Below are 26285 nucleotides of genomic sequence, written 5' to 3' on the forward strand. Positions count from 1 at the left end.
TGCGTGCCTCCTTGAATGATATATTCTCTTTTACTTTTATAGTTACTATTTCTTTTTCCTTCTTCCAGGAGGGGCACGACCGCGAGTACGCGGCGTGATCCCCGTCACAGTTTACACAGTGGAGAGAGTTATTACATGCTTCAGTGGCGTGTTCAAGGGCACTACATTTCGCACATGTTTGGCGGCCTCGGCAGCTCTGCGAGCTGTGGCCGAAACGCTGGCATTTGTAACATCTCAAGGGATTTGGCACGTACGGTCTTACACGGAGCTTGATGTACCCGGCCTCAATCGAGTCGGGCAGGACACTTGAATTGAAGGTGAGTATTAGGTGTTTGGTCGCTAGTTCTTTTCCATCTCGCCTTATCTTAATTCTTTTGACACTTATAACATTCTGTTCGCTGAAGCCCTCTAAGAGCTCAGCCTCAGTGAGCTCCAGCAAATCATCGTCCGAGACAACGCCGCGGGAGGTATTCATCGTGCGGTGCGGGGTTACTACTACTTGGGTCTCCCCAAATGATACTAGCTGTGGCAGCTTCTCAAATTGCTTCTGGTCCCGGAGCTCCAAGAGGAGGTCACCGCTAGCCATCCTTGACACCTTATATCCTGGGCCAAAAACTTCGGTAAGGGACTTAGATACTAGGAACGGGGAGAGTGTTCGCACTTGCTTAGCTGGTTTTTCTGCGTGGATCACATGAAAACGGGGAAAATTGTGGACTTGACGTCCGAAAAACTGAAAAACTTCTTCGGTGCGCCCTCGTTTATGAGGGCGATCAGGTAGTTTAGGAAAAGTATGTTCCATAAGTAATGTTGGGTTTTCGGCCGCGATGCCGACCACCCACCATGGAGCCCAACAGGGGGACGTGACAGGAGCTCCTGCTATAGAAACCCTGCCAACGCCAGCCGTACATCGCTGCTATAACCAAATACAGCATAACCAAGGCTGGCTAGCTACACAAGGTTAACCCTTGCCGCCGGGAAACTAGGAAGTGAGGAGAAGTGATGAGAAGACAGGAAAGATGAAAAAGGCGAGAGAGAAAGACGAAGATTGGAGAGGAGGACAGGAAAAGGCGACTGCCGATTTCCCCCGGGTGGGTCAGTCCGGGGGTGCCGTCTACGTGAAGCCGAGGCCAAAGGGGTGTGTTGCCGCCGCCGAGGGGCCGTAAAGGTCCAAACACCCGGCATTGGCTCAACCCCCAGGATCCCCTTTTCCCCGGACACGGCTGAGCCGCGCACGGCTACACGCGGGAGGGTCCAACCCTCGTGTGCTCGGGTACGTGGTGTCGCAACACACCAAACGCCTGCTTACGCAGACGCCCCTGCGGGGAACATCTGGGAATGAGCCTTCAAGATCTTCACGAATTAGAAGCTTCAGCATGGCTGCCACAGAAGAACAGCCTTCGTTGCTTGCAAATGAAATAAACTGTTCAAGCTCATCGGGAAATATACCAGCCTGATCAGAAAGATACGTTTTCACGAGATGCATTACCTGCAGTCGCATCTGCGCTGCGAAAAAGCAGTTCCGATCTGTTTTCAGCAAACTTCGAGCAGACTTCGGTGTAAGCGCTCAACCGAGCTGTGAGAGCATGCAAAAGAGTGGCAATTATGACGAAGAAGGTTTCACAGCGGAACTTAGCTTTAATAGTGTTTGGCTCTGGACTGCTCGTGCTTTCAATGCTCTCGTATCGTGTAGATTCTTTTCCCTTTCTCTGGGTGCTTGCTTTATACGAAGCATTGTCCGACGCTTCCTTCGGTAGGTTTTGAATTTCATCGAAGGTCTCTCTTCAGCCGAATACATAGTCACACAGCGATTTCACCAGGCTTACGGCAGCAGTCACAGACAGTTTTGGGCTATGACGTATCTTGCTGGTGGCATTGAAGCGCCGCAAAACTCTATCCTAAAACTCGGCCATGAGCACGGTTTCCAGCGTTGTCATTTCCTTTAGCAAAGAATTTGCTTTACACTTTGTTTCTGCTCGTTCATCATGATGTTCAGATAGTTCCATCAAGGCAGCTTTAATTTCTCTAGATCCAGCCACGAGAGCCCTCGCTGCATCCGCTCGGCCTGTCCACCGCATGTCTGAGACTTGCTTTGGCATTACCGCTGTCACGTTTTGTTTCAAGTGAGCCTGAAGTATAACCCAGCGATGTGTAGAGGCAGCAAAGAAAACTTATATACGCTGTACAAGCCCGAAAATACTAACGGCCCAATAGGATCTACAGCATTCGCCCCGACAAAGTTAGAAGAGTAAGCAGCGCAAGGAATAAAATTTGCTTGCGGATTGTTTTTTTTATTTTTCAAGTGAGCCTGCATGCCGAAGTATTTGCCAGCCATATTGCTCACTTCGTAGTCTGACTGGCCACAACAGTATTGGAAGTTAAATTTCAAGATTTTTTAAGAAGTCAAGCGTTGGCTGCGCGATATCTTTCCTTTTCTGACTGGTTATGGGTAAAAACCCAAGAAAATGTTTTTCAGGCTCATCATTAGTGACATGGCGAATAAACGCTGTATGTTGATCCCTGTGACTCGAATCAGGTGTAGAATCAACTGGAAGAGCCAAGTGCTTGGTAGTTGCAATCTCGCGCGCGATTTTTTTCGGACTTGAATTCCAAGAGCTTCTGCAACCTCTTACACAATGGTTGAGGAGAGGTAGCATGTCTTGCCACTTCCAGCGTTCCTCAAGTTCATTATATGGGCAGCAAGGAAAGGATCAGAGTTGGCGATCAGTTCAAGACACCGAAGGAAGTTGTAATTTTGGAGCGACACTATTAATCCCCGAGAGAGAGCCCCCGTTCTGCCAGAAACATTACAACAGCAACTACGTGCTCAAGAAAATTTCCACGGTAGGGTGCCCGTTCCGAGCAGTGCTCTTCAAGGGATGGAATGACTGAGGTTCTAAGAAAACGTTGCTTGCCCAGGTAAAGCACGCATTGTCTGTGAAACTCACTTTCCTCTTTTGTCTACCTTCGCATTTGCCTTGTTACATGAACTTAACCCATCTGGCTCCGAAAATTGGTCCTTTCTTGCCAACAACAGAGTACAAGTAAGCGTCAGCTTCACCTCGGCGGTCAAGCACTCGGAGGTGCCCCTAAGCGCGGAAGGCCCGGTTCATTTCAACCCTTTGGAGCCTAGATAATCGGCCCCTGGGGACAGGGGCCGATTAGAAGTAAAGTAAAGCTTAGTAAAAAAGAAGTAAAGGGGCGAAGGAAGCGGTTCGCACGGTCTGGCGTTCGGTGTCTTTCTTTTCCATGACATATACGTAGTGCAACTGATGGTGGTCTGCTCCGGACCACCATCTGATGTAGTTAGCTCTTCGAAGGGTTCGATGTTAGAGTGAATTTGTGGACATTTACAATGTGGCGAACGCGCTATAAATTACGGATCCGGGACCTCAAACAGGTGTGACGTAATGCTAAGTGATATTGCTCGCATTTACCGCTAAATCGCTACTAAAGGTTTTCTTGCCTTGTTTGTTTAGAACAATTTGCGCGTAGATTTGGGTACTGTCGTCCATACCGAGAGAATTGTCGCTTCATTGAAAATCACTTCGGAACCTAAGCTCGGCCTCGTACACTTTATCTTTTACGCCTCATCTTAAGGTGCATAACATTCAAGAATTGTCATATATATGCGGCATGAGGCGAAAAAAGAAAAAAAAAGAGGACGACGTATGCGGATCCGTCCAAACGCCACGAGCCCTTGAGGCGCGTGACCCGTGCTGTGAGCGGGAGAGAAGCCGCGCTGAGCTCGCATTATTGACGTGGATCGGGGCCAAGGAGGTTGCAGAGTCAGCATCGCAATGGCGACGGGGGCCATGGAGGCTAGGTCAAGCCCATGACGCTGGTGATCCAGGGTGCGGCCGTCGACCTCGGCGACGTTCGAGCGAGGCTCCTTGGACCTGCTGCAGCCTCTCACTGCGGTGCCGGGCGCTTCAGGAACGATCCCCCTTCAGAGGCGGACCAGCACGTACGATAGTACCCGGGACGTCTCGTCGGCACTCAAAGAAGTAGCGGCGGAACGCGGCCTTAGGCCTAGCCAGTGAGGCCGGAGTGTACGTCACCGACGGAGTTCGGGACACCGGCATGAAAAGACGGACAGATGGACTGGCCGACATCAAGGCAGCGACGTCTACCGCGACGGCGATGAGAAATATCCGACAGGCATCGGCCTCAAAGAATAGAGGCGCCAAGAGGCTGTGAGGACGCTCCTTTCTGTTAGTACGCAGCCATAGGCTAGCGTTGCAGGAATTTCACGTAGAACACGCTAAGGACTGACGTGACCGGCAATAAGGACATGTTTAGTCACTGTTAAGTAGGTGGCTTAGGTGTTGGCGTCTCTTCATGCTGTTTGGTTACCTGAGTTTTGCTTTGAGTTTTTGATGATGATGATATGTAGTGTTTTTTTGCGCAAGGGCCAAGTGTGGCCAAAGAGCGCCAAGGCAGTGTTGATAAGTTCGCAATGTAGTTATGAGTTCTGTGGGGTTAACGTAAAGTGGCTGTATAGGGGCCTTAAAGATAGTCGCTCTTGAGTGCGTAAAATCTATATGTAATAAGATTATGTCGATGACAAATGACGTGTTCTATGTGTAATAAAATCCATCGTGAAAGAGTGATGCAATAAAGAAAATATATTAGATGGTGAAATTACTTGGAGCACCACTGCCTCGCCAGAGCCCTTGAAACACAAGGGCCTAGAGGCATGTGCTATATGAAACAGATATCACAGCGGACTCCTCTAAACAGAGGAGACGCTACGAGTGTGTGAGGCTAATAACATGTAATACAACATCTTTCAGGAAGCCCAGGACTACGTTGGAGTCTAACAGCGGTTCTGGGCCTAGTAACATTACTGGATGACGGGGGATGTGCTGGCGGTATGCTAGGGGAAAATGTTTCTTTCTTTCAGATTCGGCTTTCCGACACTCCAGAAGGACGTGGAGCACGGTCAGCCTCTCTCCGCATCTACCACAGGTTGGAGGCTCGTTTCCGGTGAGTAATAGTTATGTGTGCCAAAAGTGTGTCCTATTCTTAGACGACAGAATAGGACATCTGTCCGGCGTGATTTTGTTATGGAAGGCCAGAATCCTAACTGTGGCTTTATCACGTGGTGCTTATTATTTGCTTCCGCGTCCCATAGCCGTTGCCACTGGTTCCGTAGTTTCCTCCGTAAGAAGCGCTTCAGGTCTGTGACAGGAACTGCAGCGGTGCGATTAGCAGAATGCGATGCAACTGACGTATGATGATGATGATATGTGGTGTTTTGTGGCGCAAGGGCCAGGCTTGGCCAAAGAGCGCCATGACAAGTGGTGATGTTGACGATGTATTGTGGAAGATGTAACTTGGCTGTAAAGTGGCCTAAAAGTAGTCGCTGTAGAGTGCGTAAAATCTACTTGCTATAAAATTATGGCGATGACAGATGACGAATACTATGAACATTAAAATCCATCGTAAAAGAATGATGCAGAATAGAAAATATATGAGATGGTAAAAATGTCTGGAGCACTGTTGCCTCGCCAGAACCCTTGAAACACAAGGGCCTAGAGGCACGTGCTACACGAAAGAACTATCACAGCGCCATCCTCTGAAAAGAGGAGACGCTACGAACATGTGGGGTTAATAACATGCAACACGACATCTTTCAGATAACTTAGGACTGCGTTAGTGTCGAAGAGCGGTTCTGGGCCGAGTAACATTACAGGATGAAGGGGAATATGCTGCCGGTATGCTAACCGAAAATGTTTCTTGCTGTCAGATTCGGCTTTCCGACACTCCAGGAGGACATGGAGGACGGTCAGCCTCTCTCCGCATCTCCCACAGGCTGGAGGCTCACTTCCGGTGAGTAGGAAATTATGGGTGCCAAACGTGTGTCCTATTCTGAGACGACAGAATAGGACATCTGTTCGGCGCGATTTTGTAGTAGACGGCCAAAATCCTAACTGTGGTCTTATAAGGTGGAGCTTATTGTCCGTTTCCGCATCCCACATGTGTTGCCAGTGATCTCGCAGCCTCCTTCGCAAGAAAGGCCTCAGATCTGTGACAGGCACTGCAGCGGTAGGGTTAACAGCTTCCAATGTGATTGACGTGGCCATCTCGTCCGCCAGAACGTTACCTTTGATTCCCCTATGGCCAGGGACCCAGCATATTATGATATTCTGGTTAGATGAGTACGCTTTGCACAAGACCGAATATAGTTCATTAAATACGGGATTTTTATGTTTGCTGAGTGACATTAAGGCCTTCACGACGCTGAGAGAGTCTGTATAGATCGCTGCTTTTGGAAGTTTCGATTTTCTTAAGTGCTTTACAGCAGAGAGTAATGCGTAGGCCTCGGCCGTAAAGATACTTGTTTCCGGATGTAGTACATCGGATTCCGAAAACGATGGGCCGACGGCTGCATAGGATACCCCGGCATTTGACTTCGAAGCGTCTGTGTAGAACTCTGCGCAGGAGTGCTTGTGCTGGAGTTCTAGGAAGTGCATTCGGATTTCGGCCTCAGGAGCGTGCTTTGTAACTTTTATAAAGGATATGTCACATTGTATCACCTGCCACTACCAAGGAGGTAAGAGCTTGGTTAGGTGCATTAAGCGATGCTCGAGGAGCGGGACATACATTTCATCGCTAAGCTGCTTCACACGCAGCGAGAAAGGCTGTCTTATGGAGGGACGAATGCTGAAAAGTGTAGCGCACGTCATATCGGTAACGTTATGAAAACATGGACGTTCAGGATTGGAGCATACTTTAAGGAAATATGTAAAGCTAACGTATGATCTCTGTAGGTGGAGAGACCATTCATTCGATTCGGCATATAAACTTTCAATCGGGCTTGTTCTGAAAGCGCCCGTGGCTAAGCGGATACCTAGATGGTGAACGGGGTCAAGCATCTTTAGTGCGCTCGGGGCGGCAGTGTTATATACCACGGCACCATAATCTAATCGTGACCGGATGAGGCTCTTATAGAGATTCATTAGGCACTTCCTGTCACTACCCCACGTAATCTGCGATAGAAGTTTCATTAGGTTCATTGTTTTCAGACACTTTTCTTTAAGATGTTTAATGTGTGGGACGAAAGTAAGTTTATTGTCGAGTATAACACCTAGAAATTTGTACTCTTTGTTTACAGGTATCTGATGTCCACACATTTCCAAGCAAGGATCCGGAACCAGGCCTCTCTTCCTTGTAAACAGCACGCAAGAACTCTTTTGAGGATTGATTTTAAAACCATTTTTCTCTGGCCACCCTGACACCTTGTTCAATCCACGGTAATATTAAACATATTACCGTGGATGCCCATTTCTGACAAGTCTCTTAAGATTCCGTAACGCCACGTCGTATCGTACGCCTTCCCCATATCGAGGAATATGGATAAGAAGAATTGTTTGTGTACAAATGCGTCCCGGATATTTGCTTCTACACGTACAAGGTGGTCAGTTGTGGAGCGTCCTTCTCGGAAGCCGCACTGATAAGGATCAAGAATTTTGCTCTGTTCAAGGAAAAAGATGAGTCGCCGATTTATCATTTTTTCGAACACCTTACAAAGGCAACTTGTGAGGGCTATCGGGCGGTAACTTGCCACTGAGGAAGGGTCTTTGCCTTGTTTCAAAACAGGGACTACAATGGCTTGAATGAATGAATGAATGTGTATTGTTTAGTGGCGCAAGGGCCAGGGATGGCCAAAGAGCGCCATGACTAATTATGTGTTGTTAAGCGCTGCTGTGTGAGTTTCGATGGTGGGATGTAACATGGCTGTAAAGTGGCCTAAAATCAATGCGTATCATAGAAGCGTAAAATGATATATAGTATAAAATTATGATAGTGAGCAATGTAGTTGTCTATGGGTATGGTACGCTTGATAAGTGACCATGACGCTAAAATGCAAGAACATGGAAATAGCTCCTATGCCTCCGGAAGGCCTTTGAGCCCAAAGGCTGGGAGGCAGGCGCTTTCTATTAATGCAGTTACCGCAGCAGAAACCTCAGTTAAGAGGCTGTGCTATGGATTTCCTGGTGATATAACATGAAAACTACGTACATCTTTTAAAAATTCGAACAACGACTGATATTTAAAAAGAGGTTCTACACCTATGAACATTTGAGGATGAAGCGGAATTCGCTGCCGATGTGGGAATGGAAAATGCTTTTTCCTATTTGTGTCTAATTCCCTGCATTGTATCAGGATGTGAAGCACGGTAAGTGGCTCACCACATTTATCACACGTGGGTGGATCGCCACTGGACAAAAGGTATGCGTGTGTGCTGTATGTGTGTCCTATCCTGAGTCTGCAAAATGTTACTTCTGTGTGACGGTTCTTTGATACCGGCGGCCAGTTGCCAAGATAAGGCTTGATAACATGTAATTTATTTGCTGTTTCTTTATCCCACAAGCGCTGCCAGAAATCTCTTAGTTTTTTTCTTATTGAGGGCTTGAGGTCCATTACAGGGATAGTCGTGGAAGTGTCTGCAGCGTTCGCGTTCACGGATGTGGCTAGCTGGTCCGCTAACACGTTTCCCTCTATCTCTCGGTGCCCCGGCACCCAGCATAGGACGATATGCTGTTTAGACGCATAGATTTTTAGCAATGCTGAGTAGAGAGAAATAATTACAGGGTTTTTATATTTCTTGACAGTTTTCAAAGCATTTACGACGCTCAAGGAGTCTGTGTATATAACAGCCTTTGGGATATTAAATTCTTTAACGTGTTTAACAGCGGCCAATATCGCGTAGGCCTCTGCTGTGAAAATACTTGTGTTAGGGTGCAGAACACCAGCATCCGAAAAGGATCGACCGACCGCTGCGTAAGATACGCCAGAATTACACTTCGATGCGTCTGTAAAGAATTCAGGAGAGGAGTATTTGTGCTGTAATTCGAGGAAATACGTTCGGATATGCGCGACAGGCGCGTGCTTTGTAACAGTTACGAAAGATATATCACAGTCTATTGGTTGCCACTGCCACGGCGGGGGCCGTATAGCAGGGGACATAGGGTGGTATTCAAGCAGTGGAACCCTTGTTTCTTCAGCCATGTCTCTGACACGCAGGGAGAAAGGCTTTGCCACTGTGGGCCGGTTGCGAAAAAGTTGACAACTGGACAAATCGTTTATGGTAGAGAACGCGGGCTGCTCACTGTTTGCGTTCACTCTCAGAAAATGCATGAAAGAGGAGTATGTTCTCTGCAGATTAAGTGACCACTCATCCGATTCAACGTAAAGGCTTTCCACTGGGCTTGTTCTAAAGGCGCCTGTGGACAAACGAATGCCTAAGTGGTGGACAGGGTCTAGCATCTTCAGAGCAGTTGGAGTAGCCGACTGGTAAACTATGGCTCCATAGTCTAGTCGTGTGCGTATGAGGCTTTTATACAAGTTCATGAGACATTTTCTATCACTGCCCCAGGTTGTGCGTGAGAGCACCTTTAAGATATTCATTGTTTTCATGCACTTGTCTTTAAGATATTTTATGTGCTGCACAAAGGTTAGCTTCGCGTCTAAAATTATGCCTAAGAATTTATGGTCCCTGTTTACGGGCAGACGCTCACCATGCAACACAATTTCAGGATCAGGGTGCAGGCCTCTTTTTCTGGAGAAAATGACACAGGTACTTTTTGTGGGTTCACTCTGAACCCGTTCTCATCAGCCCATTTGGAGACCCTGTTAAGTCCAAGCTGGACCTGTCGCTCACAGATTGCAAGAGAACTTGACTGAAATCCTATCTGCACGTCGTCAACATACGTTGAATAGAAGATGTTATGTGGTATGTGTAGACGAAGAGAATTCATTTTTACTATAAAGAGTGTGCAGCTGAGCACCCCGCCCTGCGGCACTCCAGTTTCCTGTACAAACTTCTGTGACAGAACACTGCCCACTCGAACACGGAATGTCCGATTGGACAGATAACTTTCTATAACATTGAACATATTTCCGTGTATACCTAACTGTGAGAGGTCTTTCAATATCCCGAACCGCCATGTTGTATCATAGGCTTTCTCCATATCTAAGAATACTGATAAGAAAAACTGCTTATGGACAAAAGCTTCACAGATACGTGCCTCGATACGTATGAGATGGTCAGTGGTGAATCGACCCTCCCGAAACCCGCACTGGAATGGGTCTAGCAATTTGTTTGATTCTAGGAAGTGTAGTAGACGACAGGATCCTTTCCGTGCTTCAGTATTGGAATTATAATAGCCTCCTTCCAAGCAGAGGGGATCTCGCCGGAAGACCATATAACGTTGTAAAGGGAAAGGAGGGTTTTCTGTGTTTCGGATGGTAGTTGTTTTAACATCTCATATATTATGCGGTCTGATCCTGGGGCGGATGTATTACAGCAGTTCAGTGCTGCCTGCAGTTCTGCTATGCAGAATGGTTCATTGTACGGCGCACTTTTTGTACATTTCCTTTCTAGCTTTTGGTTCTCTATTCGTGTTCTGTACTTTAGGAATGTTTCGGTGTAGTGTGAGGAGCTGGATATGTGTTCAAAGTGTGTGCCAAGAAAGTTGGCTTGATCTTACAGGCTTTCTCCGTGACTATTTACTAAAGGCAGCGAATACGTTTGTTGTCCATTAACCTTTTTCACTCTATTTCAGACTTTTGTCTCATCTGTGTACGAGTTGATGCTTGATATAAACTTCGCCCAACTCTCTCGTCTTGCTTGCCGGCGCGTTCTCCTTGCCTGGGATTTGACATGTTTAAAGTTTTCCAGGTTTTCAGCTGTAGGAGAATCGCGAAATATCGCCCACGCTTTGTTCTGGTTCCTCCGTGCTTGCCTGCATGCATCGTTCCACCAGGGAACACGCCGCTTGGAACCCATGCCACTCGTTTGTGGAATACATTTACAGGCGGCATCCAGTATAAAAGCTGTAAAATATGCAACAGCATCATCTATGGTTATACCAGACAACTCAGTCCACGTCATGTAAGTAAGAGTTCGGTACCGTTCCCAATCGGCTGAGTCAATCTTCCACCGAGGGACCAGCGGGGGAAGTTGATCTTGTTTCGGCGTAGTTAGGATTATTGGGAAGTGGTCACTCCCATACGGGTTGTTAAGCACATTCCATTTAAAATAGGGTAAAAGCGTCGGCGATAAAATGCTAAGATCTAGGCAGAGTATGACTTGTTGGACAGGTTAAAATATGTGGGCTCCTTCGTGTTCAAGAGACATGTTCCAGAGGTAAAAAGCACCTGTTCAATGACGCGACCTCGCGCATCACAGCGTGAATCGCCCCACAAAGTACTGTGTGCATTAAAATCACCAAGAATAAAATAGGGGTCCGGGAGCTCATCTATTAATGATTCTAAGTGGCGTCTGTGAAGGTGATGATGTGGTGGTATATACAAAGAACAGATTGTAATGAGTTTATTTAAAAGTACGGCTCGAACGGCCACGGCCTCAAGGGCCGTTTGGAGCTTTAGATGCTGACACACTACACTTTTGTCAGCAATAATAGCTACACCGCCAGATGCTGCGACAGCATCCTCGCGGTCTTTGCGAAACGTAACGTGCTTTCGGAGAAAGTTTGTGCGTGTAGATTTTAAGTGTGTCTCCTGTAAACACAGCACTTTTGGATTGTGTTTATGGATGAGTTCTTGAACATCATCAAGATTCCTAAGTAGACCTCTGACGTTCCATTGAATGATTTGTGTATCCATATTTTATATTAAATTGGTGCTGTGTTTACGAAAACGGAAGGGATGTCTTAGATTACAGAGCCCTTTCGAGGCCCTGTAACCGGGGTTTTGCTCTTTTTGAAGCGTTCGAGGGAACCTCGCCGCTCCTTAGGCGCCGGATGCGCCATGAGGATAGGTGTAATGTCCATTGCCTCTTGTGAGGCGCCGGACAGCTGCTCTTCCGAGCGAGAAGTTTCCCGAGAGGGTCCCGCCTTGGAGGGCAAGACCCCTGCGCCCACCAGCCCGGAGGTCGATGGGGCTCCCTGGGAGATTTGGCTGCGCCGGCTGTTGCCAGCGCTGGAAGGGACCTGGGAGGTTGAGGCAGCCTCGGCTGCGCCCACCTTCGGGGTCGACGGTCCCTTCTCCTCGGTTGACGGAGCAGCGCTAGCTGCAACCGCCGCGGGGGCAGATGGCGTAACTGCCGACTCACTGCGTGTGGGTCGGACAGTCGCCGGAGGCCGTTGTGACGCTGCCCCCTGACGCGCCACTTCGGCAAAGCTTTTCTTTGGCAGGTATGCAACCCGCCTGCGTGCCTCCTTGAATGATATATTCTCTTTTACTTTCATAGTTACTATTTCTTTTTCCTTCTTCCAGGAGGGGCACGACCGCGAGTACGCGGCGTTATCCCCGTCACAGTTTACACAGTGGAGAGAGTTATTACATGCTTCAGTGGCGTGTTCAAGGGCATTACATTTCGCACATGTTTGGCGGCCTCGGCAGCTCTGCGAGCTGTGGCCGAAACGCTGGAATTTGAAACATCTCAAGGGATTTGGCACGTACGGTCTTACACGAAGCTTGATGTACCCAGCCTCGATTGACTCGGGCAGGACACTTGAATTGAAGGTGAGTATTATGTGTTTGGTCGCAATTTCTTTACCGTCTCGCCTCATCTTGATTCTTTTGACGTTTATGACATTTTGTTCACTGAAGCCCTCCAACAGTTCAGCCTCAGTGAGCTCTAGCAAATCATCGTCGGAGACAACGCCGCGGGAGGTATTCATCGTGCGGTGCGGGGTTACTACTACTTGGGTCTCCCCAAATGATACTAGCTGTGGCAGCTTCTCAAATTGCTTCTGGTCGCGGAGCTCCAAGAGGAGGTCACCGCTAGCCATCCTCGACACCTTATATCCTGGGCCAAAAACTTCGGTAAGAGACTTAGAGACAAGGAAAGGGGAGATTGTTCGTACTTGTTTAGCTGGTTTTTCTGAGTGGATGACATGAAAACGTGGGAAATTGTGGACTTGGCGTCCGAAAAACTGAAAGACCTCTTCGGTGCGCCCTCGTTCCTGAGGGCGATCAGGGAGTATAGGAAAAGCGTTTTCCATAAGTACAATTGGGTTTTCGGCCGCGATGCCGAACACCCACCATGGAGCCCAACAGGGGGACGTGACAGGAGCTCCTGCTATAGAAACCCTGCCAACGCCAGCCGGACATCGCTGCTATAACCAAATACAGCATAACCAAGGCTGGCCAGCTACACAAGGTTAACCCTTGCCGCCGGGAAACTAGGAAGTGAGGAGAAGTAATGAGAAGAAAGGAATGATGAAAAAGACGAGAGAGAGAGACGAAGATTGGAGAGGAGGACAGGAAAAGGCGACTGCCGATTTCCCCCGGGTGGGTCAGTCCGGGGGTGCGGCTTTGTGAAGCAGAGGCCAAAGGGGTGTGTTGCCTCCGCCGGGGGGCCTTAAAGGTCCAAACACCCAGCATCGGCTCAACCCCCAGGATCCCCTTTTCCCCAGACACGGCTAAGCCGCGCACGGCTACACGCGGGAGGGTCCAACCCTCATGTGCTCGGGTCCGTGGTGTCGCAACACACCAAACGCCTGCTTGCGCAGACGCCCCTGCGGGGGACAATGGCTTCCTTCCACGCGGTTGGAAGGTACCCTGCATCCCAGATGGTGTTGAAAAGTGTGAGTAGTGTAAGTTGGGTGTCTTTATGTAAGTTTTTGATCATTTCATACATGATTCTGTCAGATCCCGGGGCAGAGCTCTTGCATGCGCTCAAGGCAGCTCTCAACTCGGCAATGCTAAAAGGACAATTGTATGGTTCATTCTGTTGACATTTTCTCATGAGTGGCTTACATTCTTCTATTTGTTTGTATTTCAGAAAGGATTGCGAGTAATGGTCGGCACTTGACACGCTGTCAAAGTGCTCCCCAAGTGAGTCCGCCTGATCTTGTAGGGTATCGCCTTCTGTGTTTACCAAAGGGAGTGCATCTGCTTGTCGCCCTCTTATCCTATTGACCCCGTTCCAGGCTTTCGCCTCATCTCTGAACGAGTTAATACTTGATAGAAACTTCTGCCAACTTTCTCGTCTGGCCTGTCGGCGGGTTCGCCTGCCTTCGGATTTTACTTTTTTAAAGTTGACTAGATTTTCTGCAGTGGGAGAAGCGCGTAGCAACCCCCACGCCCTGTTCTGTTTTTTACGAGCGATCCTACAATCTTCGTTCCACCATGGGACACGCCGTTTGCAGGCCAAGCCTTTTACTTCTGATATGCATTTATATGCGACATCTATTATGAATGCTGTAAAAAACTCGACTACAGCGTCAATTTCTAATGAAGACAGGTCAGCCCATGAGATACTAGTTAGAGATCGAAATTTCTCCCAATCAGCTGTCTCAATCTTCCACCTAGAAGCGTATGGTGGATATTCGTTTTCTTTATATGATCTTAGCAGTATAGGGAAGCGGTCGCTACCGTAAGGGTTGTCGGTAACTTCCCATTCAAGTTCAGGCAGTACAGACGGGGAGACTATACTGAGATCTATTGACGAAAAGGATCGGTTTGGAAGAGAGTAATATGTGGGCTCTTTTTTATTGAGAAGGCACGCTCCAGAAGAGAAAAGGAACTGTTCAACAAGGCGACCTCGCGCATCTATACGAGAGTCGCCCCACAGGGAGCTGTGCGCATTGAAATCGCCAAGAACAGCATAAGGTTCTGGCAATTGATCGATCAAGGAGTGAAATTCATGTTTGTTCAGTTGGTAATGCGGGGGTATGTAAAGGGAGCAAATGGCGATGAGTTTGTTTAGTAGGACAACTCGAACCGCCACTGCTTCAAGGGGCGTTTGTAGCTGTAAAGGTTGACATGCAATACTTCTATGAGTAAGAATCGCAACACCACCCGATGATGCGACGGCATCATCGCGATCTTTGCGAAACGTAAGATACGTACGGAGAAAGTTTGTGTGTTTAGATTTTAAGTGTGTTTCCTGTAAACACAGCACTTTTGGATTGTGTTTGTGGATGAGTTCTTGCAAATCATCAAGGTTTCTAAGGAGACCTCTGATGTTCCATTGGATGATTTGTGTATCCATGTTTAAGGTGAATTGGTGCTGTGTTTACGGAGACGGAGTGGATGCCTTATATTACAGAGCCCTTTCGAGGCCCTGTAATAGGTGTTTTGTTCTTTCTGAAGCGTTCGAGCGATTCTCGACGCTCCTTAGGCGTTTGGTGCGCCTTGGGGTCAGATGTAGTGTCCATTGCCTCGTGTGAGGCGCCGGACAAGCGCTCTTGCGAGCGCGAGGTTTTCAGAGGGAGTCCCGCCTTGGAGGGCAAGACCCCTGCGCCCACCAGCCCGGAGGTCGATGGGGTTCCCTGAGGGATTTGGCTGCACTGGACGTTGCCAGCGCTGGAAGGGGCCTCGGAGGTTGGGGCAGCCTCGGCTGCACCCACCTTTGGGGTGGATGGTCCCTTCTCCTCGGTTGACGGAGCAGCGCTAGCTGCAACCGCCGCGGGGGCAGATGGCGTAACTGCCGACTCACTGCCTGTGGGTCTGACAGCCGCCGGAGGCCGTTGCGACGCTGCCCCCTTACGCGCCACATCGGCAAAGCTGCTCTTAGACAGGTATGACACCCGCCTACGTGCCTCCTTGAAAGATATATTTTCTTTGACTTTGATTGTCACAATCTCTTTTTCTCTTTTCCAGGACGGGCAGGCGCGCGAGTATGCGGCGTGCTCGCCATCACAGTTGACACAATGTGGAGTCTTCTGGCATGTTTCGGAGGGATGTTCAGTGTCACTACACTTGGCGCATGTCAGCCGGCCTCGACAGTTCTGTGAACTGTGGCCGAACCTTTGGCACTTAAAGCATCTGAGAGGATTTGGCACGTATGGCCTAACACGAAGTTTGATATAACCGGCCTCGATGGACTCGGGGAGGACACTTGAACCGAACGTGAGTATCAGGTGTTTCGTGTTGATCTCTTTACCGTCTCGCCTGATCTTAATTCGCTTAACATTTATTACATTCTGTTCACTGAAGCCCTCCAAGAGTTCAGCTTCAGTGAGGTCTAGCATGTCATCGTCCGAGACAACGCCGCGGGTGGTGTCCATGGTACGGTGCGGAGTTACTGTTATTTGGGTTTCGCCAAATGAGACGAGTTTCGGCAGTTTCTCGTACTGCTTCTTATCGTGGAGCTCCAAGAGAAGATCACCACTTGTCATTCTCGACGCCTTATATCCTGTTCCAAAAAACTTCAGTTAAAGACTTCGAAACAAGGAACGGTGAGAGGTTACGCACTAGTTTGTCTGGGTTTTCTGAGTGGATCACGTGATATCTAGGAAAGTTCTGGACTTGTCGTGCGAAAAACTGAAAGAGATCTTCGGTGCGCCCTCGTTTGTGAGGGCGATCAGGGAGTTTAGGAAAAGCGTTTTCCATGAGTACAGTAGGGTTTTCGGCCGCGATGCCGACCACCCACCATGGAGCCCAACAGGGGGACGTGACAGGAGTTCCTGCTAGAGAAACCCTGCCAACGCCAGCCGTACATCGCTGCTATAACCAAATACAGCATAACCAAGGCTGGCTAGCTACACAAGGTTAACCCTTGCCGCCGGGAAACTAGGAAGTGAGGAGAAGTACTGAGAAGACAGGAAAGATGAAAAAGACGAGAGAGAAAGACGAAGATTGGAGAGGAGGACAGGAAAAGGCGACTGCCGATTTCACCCGGGTGGGTCAGTCCGGGTGTGCCGTCTACGTGAAGCCGAGGCCAAAGGGGTGTGTTGCCGCCGCCGAGGGGCCGTAAAGGTCCAAACACCCGGCATTGGCTCAACCCCCAGGATCCCCTTTTCCCCGGACACGGCTAAGCCGCGCACTGCTACACGCGGGAGGGTCCAACCCTCGTGTGCTCGGGTCCGTGGTGTCGCAACACACCAAACGCCTGCTTGCGCAGACGCCCCTGCGGGGAGACGCGCGGAGGCTGGCTACAGCCAGTCACCATCCCGTCCGGAGAACCAAGCTGGGCCGGCGCGCACCGGAAGTGCCAGCCGACAAGAGCCCCGCTCTGCCGGAGCGCGACAGCCCCTCAGCGACCGTGCCGTCGTCACGTCGGCTGGGGCATCGGTGACGCCGGACACTAACAACGACTGACGACGACCAGATCGCATCGACAGACCACAGACCGGGGGACGCCGATACTCGCGTCGAACAGTACCGGTACTGTAAGCGCTCCTACTACAGCGAATAGACAATCGCCGCACAGACGTTTGTAAACGCGGTAGCCAGAGCGGAAAGCTTAGTAAGAGAGGACGCATGCCGTGTGCAATGTGTTGAATCTTACCGTGTGTTCCTGTTGCTAAAATAGCCTATTGAATGAATGTTACGTGTGTGCTGCATCTTGCGTTCGTGTGTTCCTTCCGCTCGCTCAAGCAAGCGTACCAGGCGTTAACTTACGCGTGACACCTATATACGCTTTACACAGAGCAGAATAAAGTTCGTTCATTACTGGACTTTTGTGGTTATAGAATGCCATCAAGGCCTTCACAACACTAAGAAAATCCGTATATATGACTGCTTTCTGGAGTTTTGATTTCCTGATATGCTTCACAGCCGACAATAGTGCGTAGGACTCAGCCGCAAAGATACTAGTTTCCGCATGCAGTACATCGGTTTCCGAGAAGGATGGCCCGACGGCTGCATAGGACACCCCGTCGTGTGACTTCGATGCGTCTGTGTAGAACTCCGTGCAGGAGTGTTTGTGCTGGAGTTCCCGGAAATGCATCTGGATTTCAATCTCTGGAGCGTTTTTTGTAACTTCCATGAAAGATGTATCGCATTGTATCAACTGCCACTCCCAAGGAGGTAGCAGCTTGGCTGGATGCATTAGGCGAACTTCGAGGAGTGGAACATGCATTTCATGACTAAGCTCCCTCACACGCAGCGAGAAAGGCTGTCTTACGGAAGGACGATTACGAAATAGTGCAGCATATGTCATATCATTAATGGTGTTAAAACAGAGATGTTCGGGATTGGAGTGGACTTTCAAAAAATACGTTTGGCTGATGTATGTTCTCTGGATATGAAGTGACCACTCATTCGATTCTGCATATAAACTTTGTACGGGACTCGTTCTGAAAGCTCCTGTGGCTAATCGGATACCCAGATGGTGAACAGGGTCTAGCATCTTTAGTGCGCTCGGGGTGGCAGAGTGATAAATGACGGCACCATAGTCTAGTCGCGATCGAATGAGGCTTTTATATAGATTCATTAAACACTTCCTGTCACTACCCCACGTAGTCTGGGATAGAAGTTTCATTATGTTCATTGTTTTCAAACATTTTTCTTTAAGATGTTTAATGTGGGGGACGAAAGTGAGTCTGTAGTCAAGTATGACACCTAGAAATTTGTGTTCTTTGTTTACAGGTATCTGTTGTCTACACACTTCTAAGCAGGGATCCGGAACCAGGCCTCTCTTCCTTGTAAACAAAACACGAACTCTTTTGAGGATTGATTTTAAAACCATTTTTCTCTGCCCACCCTGACACCTTGTTCAAACCATGCTGTACCTGTCTCTCGCATACTGCGAGGTTACAGGATTTGAAGCCTATTTTAATGTCGTCCACATAGACGGAATACCAAATGGCCGGTGGTAAGGAAGCACGACGTGTTGTCATCTTAAAAATAAAGAGGGTGCAACTGAGCACGCCACCCTGGGGTACACCGGTTTCTTGTGCAAAAGGACGTGACAGCACATTGCCTACTTTCACCCGGAAGGTACGATTGGACAAGTAGCTTTTTATTACGTTTAGCATATTACCATAAATGCCCAGTTCTGACAAATCTCTCAAGATTCCGTAGCGCCAGGTCGTATCGTACACCTTCTCCATATCGAGGAATATCGATAAGAAGAACTGTTTGTGCAAAACGCGTCGCGAATATGTCCTTCAATACGTACAAGAAGGTCGGTTGTGCAGCGCCCTTCTCGGAAGCCACACTGAAAGGGATCAAGCATTTTGTTTTGTTCAAGGAAATGAATGAGTCGCCGATTTATCATTTCTTCAAATACCTTACACATGCAGCTTGTGAGGGCTATCGGGCGGTAACTTGCCACTGAAGAAGGGTCTTTCCCTTGTTTCAAAACAGGGACCACAATGGCTTCTTTCCATGCCGTTGGAAGGTACCCTGCGGCCCACATAGTGTTGAAAAGTGTAAGTAGTGTTACTTGCGTGTCATTGTGTAAGTTTTTGAGCATTTCATACATGATTCTATCGGATCCCGGTGCAGAGCTCTTGCATGCGCTCAAGGCAGCTTTCAACTCGGCAGCACTAAAAGGGCAATTGTACGGTTGATTCAGTCGGCATTTATTGATGAGTGGCTTGCATTCTTCTATTTGTTTATATTTTAGGAAGGATTGCGAATAATGATTTGAGCTTGATACACTCTCAAAGTGTTCGCCAAGTGAGTCTGCCTGATGTTGCAGCGTATCACCCTGTGTGTTTACCAGAGGGAGTGAATATGTTTGTCTGCCTCTAATTCTATTTACGCGGTTCCAGACTTTCGCCTCAACTGTAAACGAGTTGATGTTCGATAAAAACTTTTGCCAACTCTCTTTTCTGGCCTGTCGGCGGGTTCTCCTGCCTTGAGACTTAACTTTCTTGAAGTTAACAAGATTCTCTGCAGTGGGCGAAGCACGTAGCAACCCCCACGCCTTGTTCTGATTCTTACGGGCGGTCCGACATTCGCTGTTCCACCACGGTACACGTGGTTTGCATGCCAAACCACTTAGTTCGGATATGCATTTCGATGCGGCATCTATTATGAATGCTGCAAGATAATCCACAGCAGCATCAATTTCTAAAGAAGACAGGTCAGCCCATGAGATGCTAGAGAGAGTTCGAAATTTCGGCCAGTCGGCTGTGTCTATCTTCCACCTAGGAGCTTGTGGAGGATATTCGTTTTCTTTAGATGTTTTTATCAGTATGGGGAAGTGGTCGCTCCCGTAAGGATTGTTCATAACTTCCCATTCGAGTTCAGGCAGTATAGACGGGGAAACTGGGCTGAGGTCAATTGATGAAAATAATCTGTTGGTGAGAGAATAATATGTGCGTGCCTTCTTATTCAGCAGGCATGCACCAAAAGAGAACAGGAACTGCTCGACAAGCCGACCTCGCACATCTATACGACAGTCGCCCCATAGGCTATTGTGCGCATTTAAATCCCCAAGTACAACGTAAGGTTGTGGCAATTCATCTATGAAGGACTGAAATTCATGTTTGCGTAGTTTGTAGTGTGGGGGTATATAAATCGAGCAAATTGTGATAAGTTTGTTTAGCAAAACAATTCCAACCGCCACTGCTTCAAGGGCCGCTCGAAGCTGTAAATGTTGACAGGCTATACTTTTATGAGTGAGAATCGCAACACCACCGGATGATGCGACGGCATCATCGCGATCTTTGCGAAACGTAACATACGTTCGGAGGAAGTTTGTTTGTTTGGATTTTAGGTGTGTTTCCACTAAACTCAGCACCTTTGGATTATGTTTGTGGTTGAGTTCTTGCAAGTCATCCAGGTTTCTAAGGAGTCCTCTGATGTTCAATTGAATAATTTGAGTATCCATATTTAATGTAAATACGTGCTGTGTTTACGGAAAGGGAGGTTATGCCTTAGGTTATAGAGCTCTTTCGAGGCCCTGTAACGAGGGTTCTGCCCTTTCTGGAGCGTTCTAGGGAGCCTCGCCGCTCCTTAGGCGCTTGGCGCGCCGTGGGGATAGGTGTAGTGTCCATTGCCTCTTGTCAGGCGCCGGACACGTGCTCTTGCGAGCGAGAAGTTTTCAGAGAGGGTCCCGCCTTGGAGGGCAAGACCCCTGCGCCCACCAGCCCAGAGATCGATGGGGCTCCCTGAGGGATCTGGCTGCGCCGGCCGTTGCCAGCGCTGGATGGGGCCGGGGAGGTCGGGGTAGCCTCGGCTGCGCCCACCTTCGGGGTCAATGGCTCCGCTTGCTGTGTTGGCGTTGCAGCGCTAGCTGCAGTCGCCGAGGGGGCGGATGGCGTCACTGCCGGCTCACTGGGTGTGGGTCGGACAGCCGCTGGAGGCCGTTGTGGCGCTGCCCCCTGGCGCGCCACTTCGGCATATGTGTTCTTCGGCAGGTATGCGACCCGCCTACGTGCCTCCTTGAATGATATATTTTCTTTCACTTTGATCGTGACAATTTCTTTTTCTTTTTTCCAAGATGGGCACGACCGCGAGTATGCGGCGTGCTCTCCATCACAGTTTACACAATGTAAAGAGTTCGCGCAAGCTTCAGACGTATGATCATGGGTACTGCATTTTGCACATGTTTGGCGGCCTCGGCAGTTCTGCGAGCTGTGGCCGAAACGTTGGCATTTGAAACATCTCAGGGGGTTTGGCACGTATGGCCTAACAGGGAGCTTAATGTACCCTGCCTCGATTGACTCGGGCAGAACACTCGAACCGAAGGTGATTATCAAATGTTTCGTTTGGATTTCTTTTCCATCTCGCCTTATCTTATTTCTTTTGACATCTATAACATTTTGTTCACTGAAGCCCTCCAAGAGCTCAGCCTCAGTGAGCTCCAGCAAATCATCATCCGAGACAACGCCCCGGGTGGTGTTCATAGTACGGTGCGGGGTTACTGTTAGTTTGTTATCCCCAAATGACACAAGCTTAGACAGTTTCTCGTATTGTTTCTTATCGCGGAGCTCAAGGAGGAGATCACCGCTTGCCATCCTGGTCGCCTTATATCCGGCTCCAAAAACATCAGTCAAAGTCTTTGATACAAGGAACGGTGAAATAGTGCGCACTGGTTTGCCGGGTTTTTCCGAGTGAACTACATGGAAGCGTGGGAAGCTGTGGACTTGGCGTCCGAAAAACTGAAAAACTTCATCGGTGCGCCCTCTTTTCTGAGGGCGATCAGGGAATGGAGGAAAAGAGCTATCCATAAATATATGTGAGATTTCGGCAGCAACGCTAGCCACCCACCATGGAGTCCAACAAGGGGACGCTGCAGGGCCTGAAAAACAGGGCCTGCAAACGCCAGCTGTACGTTGCCGCTATAACCTAATATGATATAACCAAGGTTGGCTACTCACACAAGGTTAACCCTTGCTGCCAGGAAGGTCGGAAGTAATAAAGAAATCAAAAGGAGACAGGAAAGGTGGAAAGTAAGGAAAAGACGGAGGTTGTAGGGAGAGAGAGACAGGAAAAGGCAACTACCGATTTCCCCCGGGTGGGTCAGTCCGGGGGTGCCGTCTATGTGAAGCAGAGGCCAAAGGGGTGTGTTGCCTCCGCCGGGGGGCCCTAAAGGTCCAAACACCCAGCATCAGCTCCACCCCCAGGATCCCCCTTTCCCCAGACACGGCTAAGCCGCGCACGGCTACACGCGGGAAGGTCCAACCCTCGTGTGCTCGGGTCCGTGGTGTCGCAACACACCAAACGCCTGCTGACGCAGACGCCCCTACGGGGTTGAGTTTTTGAGTTCGGGTAAATTAAAATCTGTTTGCTGTGCTGCTCCTGCGTCTCCCGACACTATCTCCTCCAACATATGCACGGCCCCGAGATCAGTGACACGCGACACCTAAAGTGTTCGCGACAGGAATGTGACGTTATGAACTCTTTCAGTTGAGTGTAACTGCAACAAGAACATGCTTTGCAGTTGCTGCAATGCGTCCGTACCAGATCGAACACGTAGGTCGTGTCAGGCGGCAGAAAAAAAGCATTGTTTGGTGGCAGTATGGTGCAGCCATAGACGCTTGCATCAGAGAAAGGGAGATGACCAATCGCGATGAACATTGAGGGCACGAATACGGTGCTGCAAAGACAAAAATAAAAGGAAAGTTCAGAATGAATTTTTCTTCGTCACAGCTCAAAATGCCGCTACTGGGCCCTTAGCATGGAACTAAACTAAGTTCCGCCTACAATGAACCGCAGGATCAGGATACAGCCCGTCATAACTGTCCCAATATACATGCAATAAAAATGCACTGTTGCTCGACTTCTTTGACAGCACTTCGTTTGAATCATTCAAGCAAGAAAAATGAGTGTAACCTGAGAATTCTAGGAGGTGATAAGGCGCATACACACTGTCGGAAAAACGCCGACGGCAAAACGCAGCTATGGCAGAGCGGCCACACCAACTGGCGGCAAACCGTTGCGGCAGTGAGGTCACGGCATGAAAATCTCGCTTCCTTTTTTTGCCTCTGCGTGTACGTGTTAGATGTCGCGTGCTTTTTCTTCGTCTGCCGACAGATCGGCGCTGGGTTTACATTCCTCGTCCTGCGCCCTTAACGTGAGTTATGTCTTATGTAGAACACGACGTAGCTGCCGCTAATCATAATCATGTTGGTGTGCTCGCTTCTGTTGCGGCGTCGCTGCGTTCAAAAGACAATGCGATTGCCGTACTGGGTGACGCGTCCGCGTCCTTCTATTCAGGGCACGTCTTGTCGTACAGGATTGGGTATGACGCACACACTCTCGAAAAAAAAAACCTTTCCATCGGGACGTCTCGGTTTCGATTCATCATTGTAGAAAGCAATCGTAAACCATGAAAATCAAAACAAATGCGCTCGAGAGCTGACGCGTGCAGACGATAGTACGAAATAGGTGGCGCGGCTGAAGGGACACGCGAGTGCGAATTAGGCGGTCGGGCGGGTCCGTATAAACCTCTTACCCTTGCGCTCGTCACTGAAGTGGCCGCTCTCACCGGTCTCCGGGAATTCGCGGCATGCATGCCGTCGGGGAACGACGTGACAAATCGGTCCAGAAACGATCGCTCCCGCGGCACGAAAAAGCTGCCTCGCGATAGCCATCGCGCCACGCTGCGCGCGTTCTGCCTCTAGTGTGTATGCGTCTGTACGCCTTGTGAACTTGCTGGATACAAGTGGAACACTAAAGGAAGAATAAAATTCTGAACGCAGAGAAGGAAGACAGCGCTAGGGACATGGACTAGCGCAAACTTTGAACTAGTTTTATTTTCGTCATTCTCGTCGCCATAAGGTAGCACACTCTCGCAAAACAAAACAGCACCAACAAACAGTTTATTACAACAGCTTAAAACGACAGAAATTTTATTGCTATTCCCCCCTTCACAGTGACCTTATTATTCACCCTGCTTACCTGTCGAGCCGCATCCATCATCACCATAAAATAGTAATTCAGACAGGCAGCACTAGCACTTTCAATATTTCTTTACCAAGTTGTCACAGCAACGGAACCGCCTTCCCCATGAAATTATTGCCATTGTCGGTAACAATATATTTCCCAAGGTATTAGCTAGCATCGCGTAGTGTGAATTAACATGTTGTTTCGTTTATTTGTCGAACATTGTATTAGCAGGAATTATGAAGGTGCTAATCTGTTCCCATTATTTGTAGTACTTGCAAACGATCAGGCAAGATATTACGTAACATTGTATAATTAGGAATTACTAAAATGTTCTATTGACTATTTTATTGGTCGTATTCCATTGCTATGCTTCCTGTTTTACCAACCCCCTGCCTGACGCCCTTGGGTCTTGAGGATAACGTCAGTAAGGAGAACGCTTTCTCGCTGTCTTGCAGAGAAACCTACGTGAGGCTCACGCATGCGCTACCTCTTGAAACAATACAGAAGGCTTCCATAAGTTCTCCTGCAGTGGGATCTGCGCCTCTGCCTTGCTCGCGAATCTTTTAAAGGGTCAGAGCGCACATGCTGAGTTGACGATGTGCAGGCAAATGCGCATCACCCTTGTTTCTAACCGAAACCGCCTGCTCTTTTAAGCGGTCAATAATGGAGCGGCCGGCCCGCCCGATATATAACTTCTTACAAGGCAATGGGATATCTTATAGATCACCCATCGTGCATTTTACGGACGAATGAGTGTGCGTCTTGCGGTAGCCGCCAGTTTTCTCTTTCTCAAAGGCAATCTGGGGCCCGTAGGTTTGCGCGAAGAAGAAAAAGCTACTCGCACATTGTGCCTACTTGCTACCGTCTTCAGACTGTGGGAAATTTGGTGAATGTATGGCACCATTCCTAGCGTACTCCTACTTCGTAGCATTGTAGGCTGCCTACCATGGCACTTTGTTTGGTTTCGCGCAGAGGCACGTCTGCAATCGCAGTTAATGCCGTGCAAGGGAAGCCAGCAGATAACAAAAGGCCAACCTGATCATTCAAACATTTCTGCATAGCACGTGGGCACGTCTACTGCAGAGCAGGTTCTAGGCACATCTTAGCAAGGACTCGTTTTATTAACTTTCACCGCACCTATTAATGAGGCAGCAATGCCTTTCGCGTAAAGAGGATATTTTTGATAAATACTTGATTAAGAATTTTAATTTCTTGAGCAAGTTACCTTCGCGTCTTCGGCTATTCTCACTCGAGGAGTGCAGCTCGACAACTGGCATTAGGCTATCTGGCAGGCACAATCTTGAATGCAGTGTATGGACTAAAGATATCATGCAGATACAACGCACATCTTGGAATTTGAGTGAAGGGAACCTTTTGTGAAGCGGTCAATCAAATGCTATTAATTTGTGCATTTCATTCCTATGTCTTTGACATAAAGAAAACTGGCGCGCGCATATGAGCTTTTGGGCGCAGGTACGACGCAGTGCGGCACACGGGGCGACCATTTCGACGGGCTAGTTGGCGTTGGCGCAACCTAAACCCCTGCATCTACGCGCCACCGCCGGCCAGGTCAAGCACCGCCAACCTACCCTCCTCCTCCACGCTCCTCACCTTCTCACCCCCTTAACTTCCGGCGTCAAGCGGAACTTACGTAGCTTCAGCTTCCTGTTCCGAGTGGAAGTGACGCTATGTTTTTTAGCGTTGTTTACTTTCGCGTCGATAGAGAGCTGCGGTTTAAACCGCGTGCGCGAGAGCGGGATTTTACCTCGGTTCTCCTACAAAGCTGCCCAATCATCTAACCATTAGGCCAGAAGAACACGTATACTTCGGTTGCGCTAAAGCCCCTGCATCTACGCGCCACCGCCGCTTTCTTAAGTAGCGACAACCTTTGTCGTGCGCCGCCTTTTCCCCTCACACCAAATCCGGTTCCGGCATTTCAGCTTCCGGCATTTCCGGTTCCGGCGTTTCCGCTTCCTGGAGTTGCGCTGCCACAATTTCCGCTCCGATTGCAGACGATGGTGAGACGCCCGTGCTAAGCAACCGGTGCAAATGTATGATTTGCTCGCACTAGCCATTCCACCAAGCGTCATTCGTGTGCATCTACGCGCCACCGCCGGCCAGGTTAAGTACCGCCAACCTACCCTCCTCCTCCACGCTCCTATCCTTCTCACCCCCTTAACTTCCGGCGTCAAGCGGAACTTACGTAGCTTCAGCTTCCTGTTCCGAGTGGAAGTGACGCTATGTTTTTTGATGATGTGTGGTTTTTTGTGGCGCAAGGGCCAGGTTTGGCCAAA

At 48.9% G+C, this 26285-nt stretch overlaps 1 protein-coding gene across 1 annotated transcript in view; it reads right to left on the reverse strand.

Moving 5' to 3' along the window:
- The window catches only part of LOC135908023 (uncharacterized), a 230282-nt gene that overhangs the window by 107040 nt on the left and 96957 nt on the right, over positions 1 to 26285 (reverse strand). The window contains exon 8 of the mRNA XM_065439789.2: positions 22564 to 22699. Coding sequence (XP_065295861.1) covers positions 22564 to 22699 — 136 coding nt within the window. The remainder of the gene's footprint in view (positions 1 to 22563; positions 22700 to 26285) is intronic.

The sequence above is a fragment of the Dermacentor albipictus genome, chromosome 10 (genome assembly GCF_038994185.2).
Source record: "Dermacentor albipictus isolate Rhodes 1998 colony chromosome 10, USDA_Dalb.pri_finalv2, whole genome shotgun sequence".
NCBI lineage: Eukaryota > Metazoa > Arthropoda > Arachnida > Ixodida > Ixodidae > Dermacentor > Dermacentor albipictus.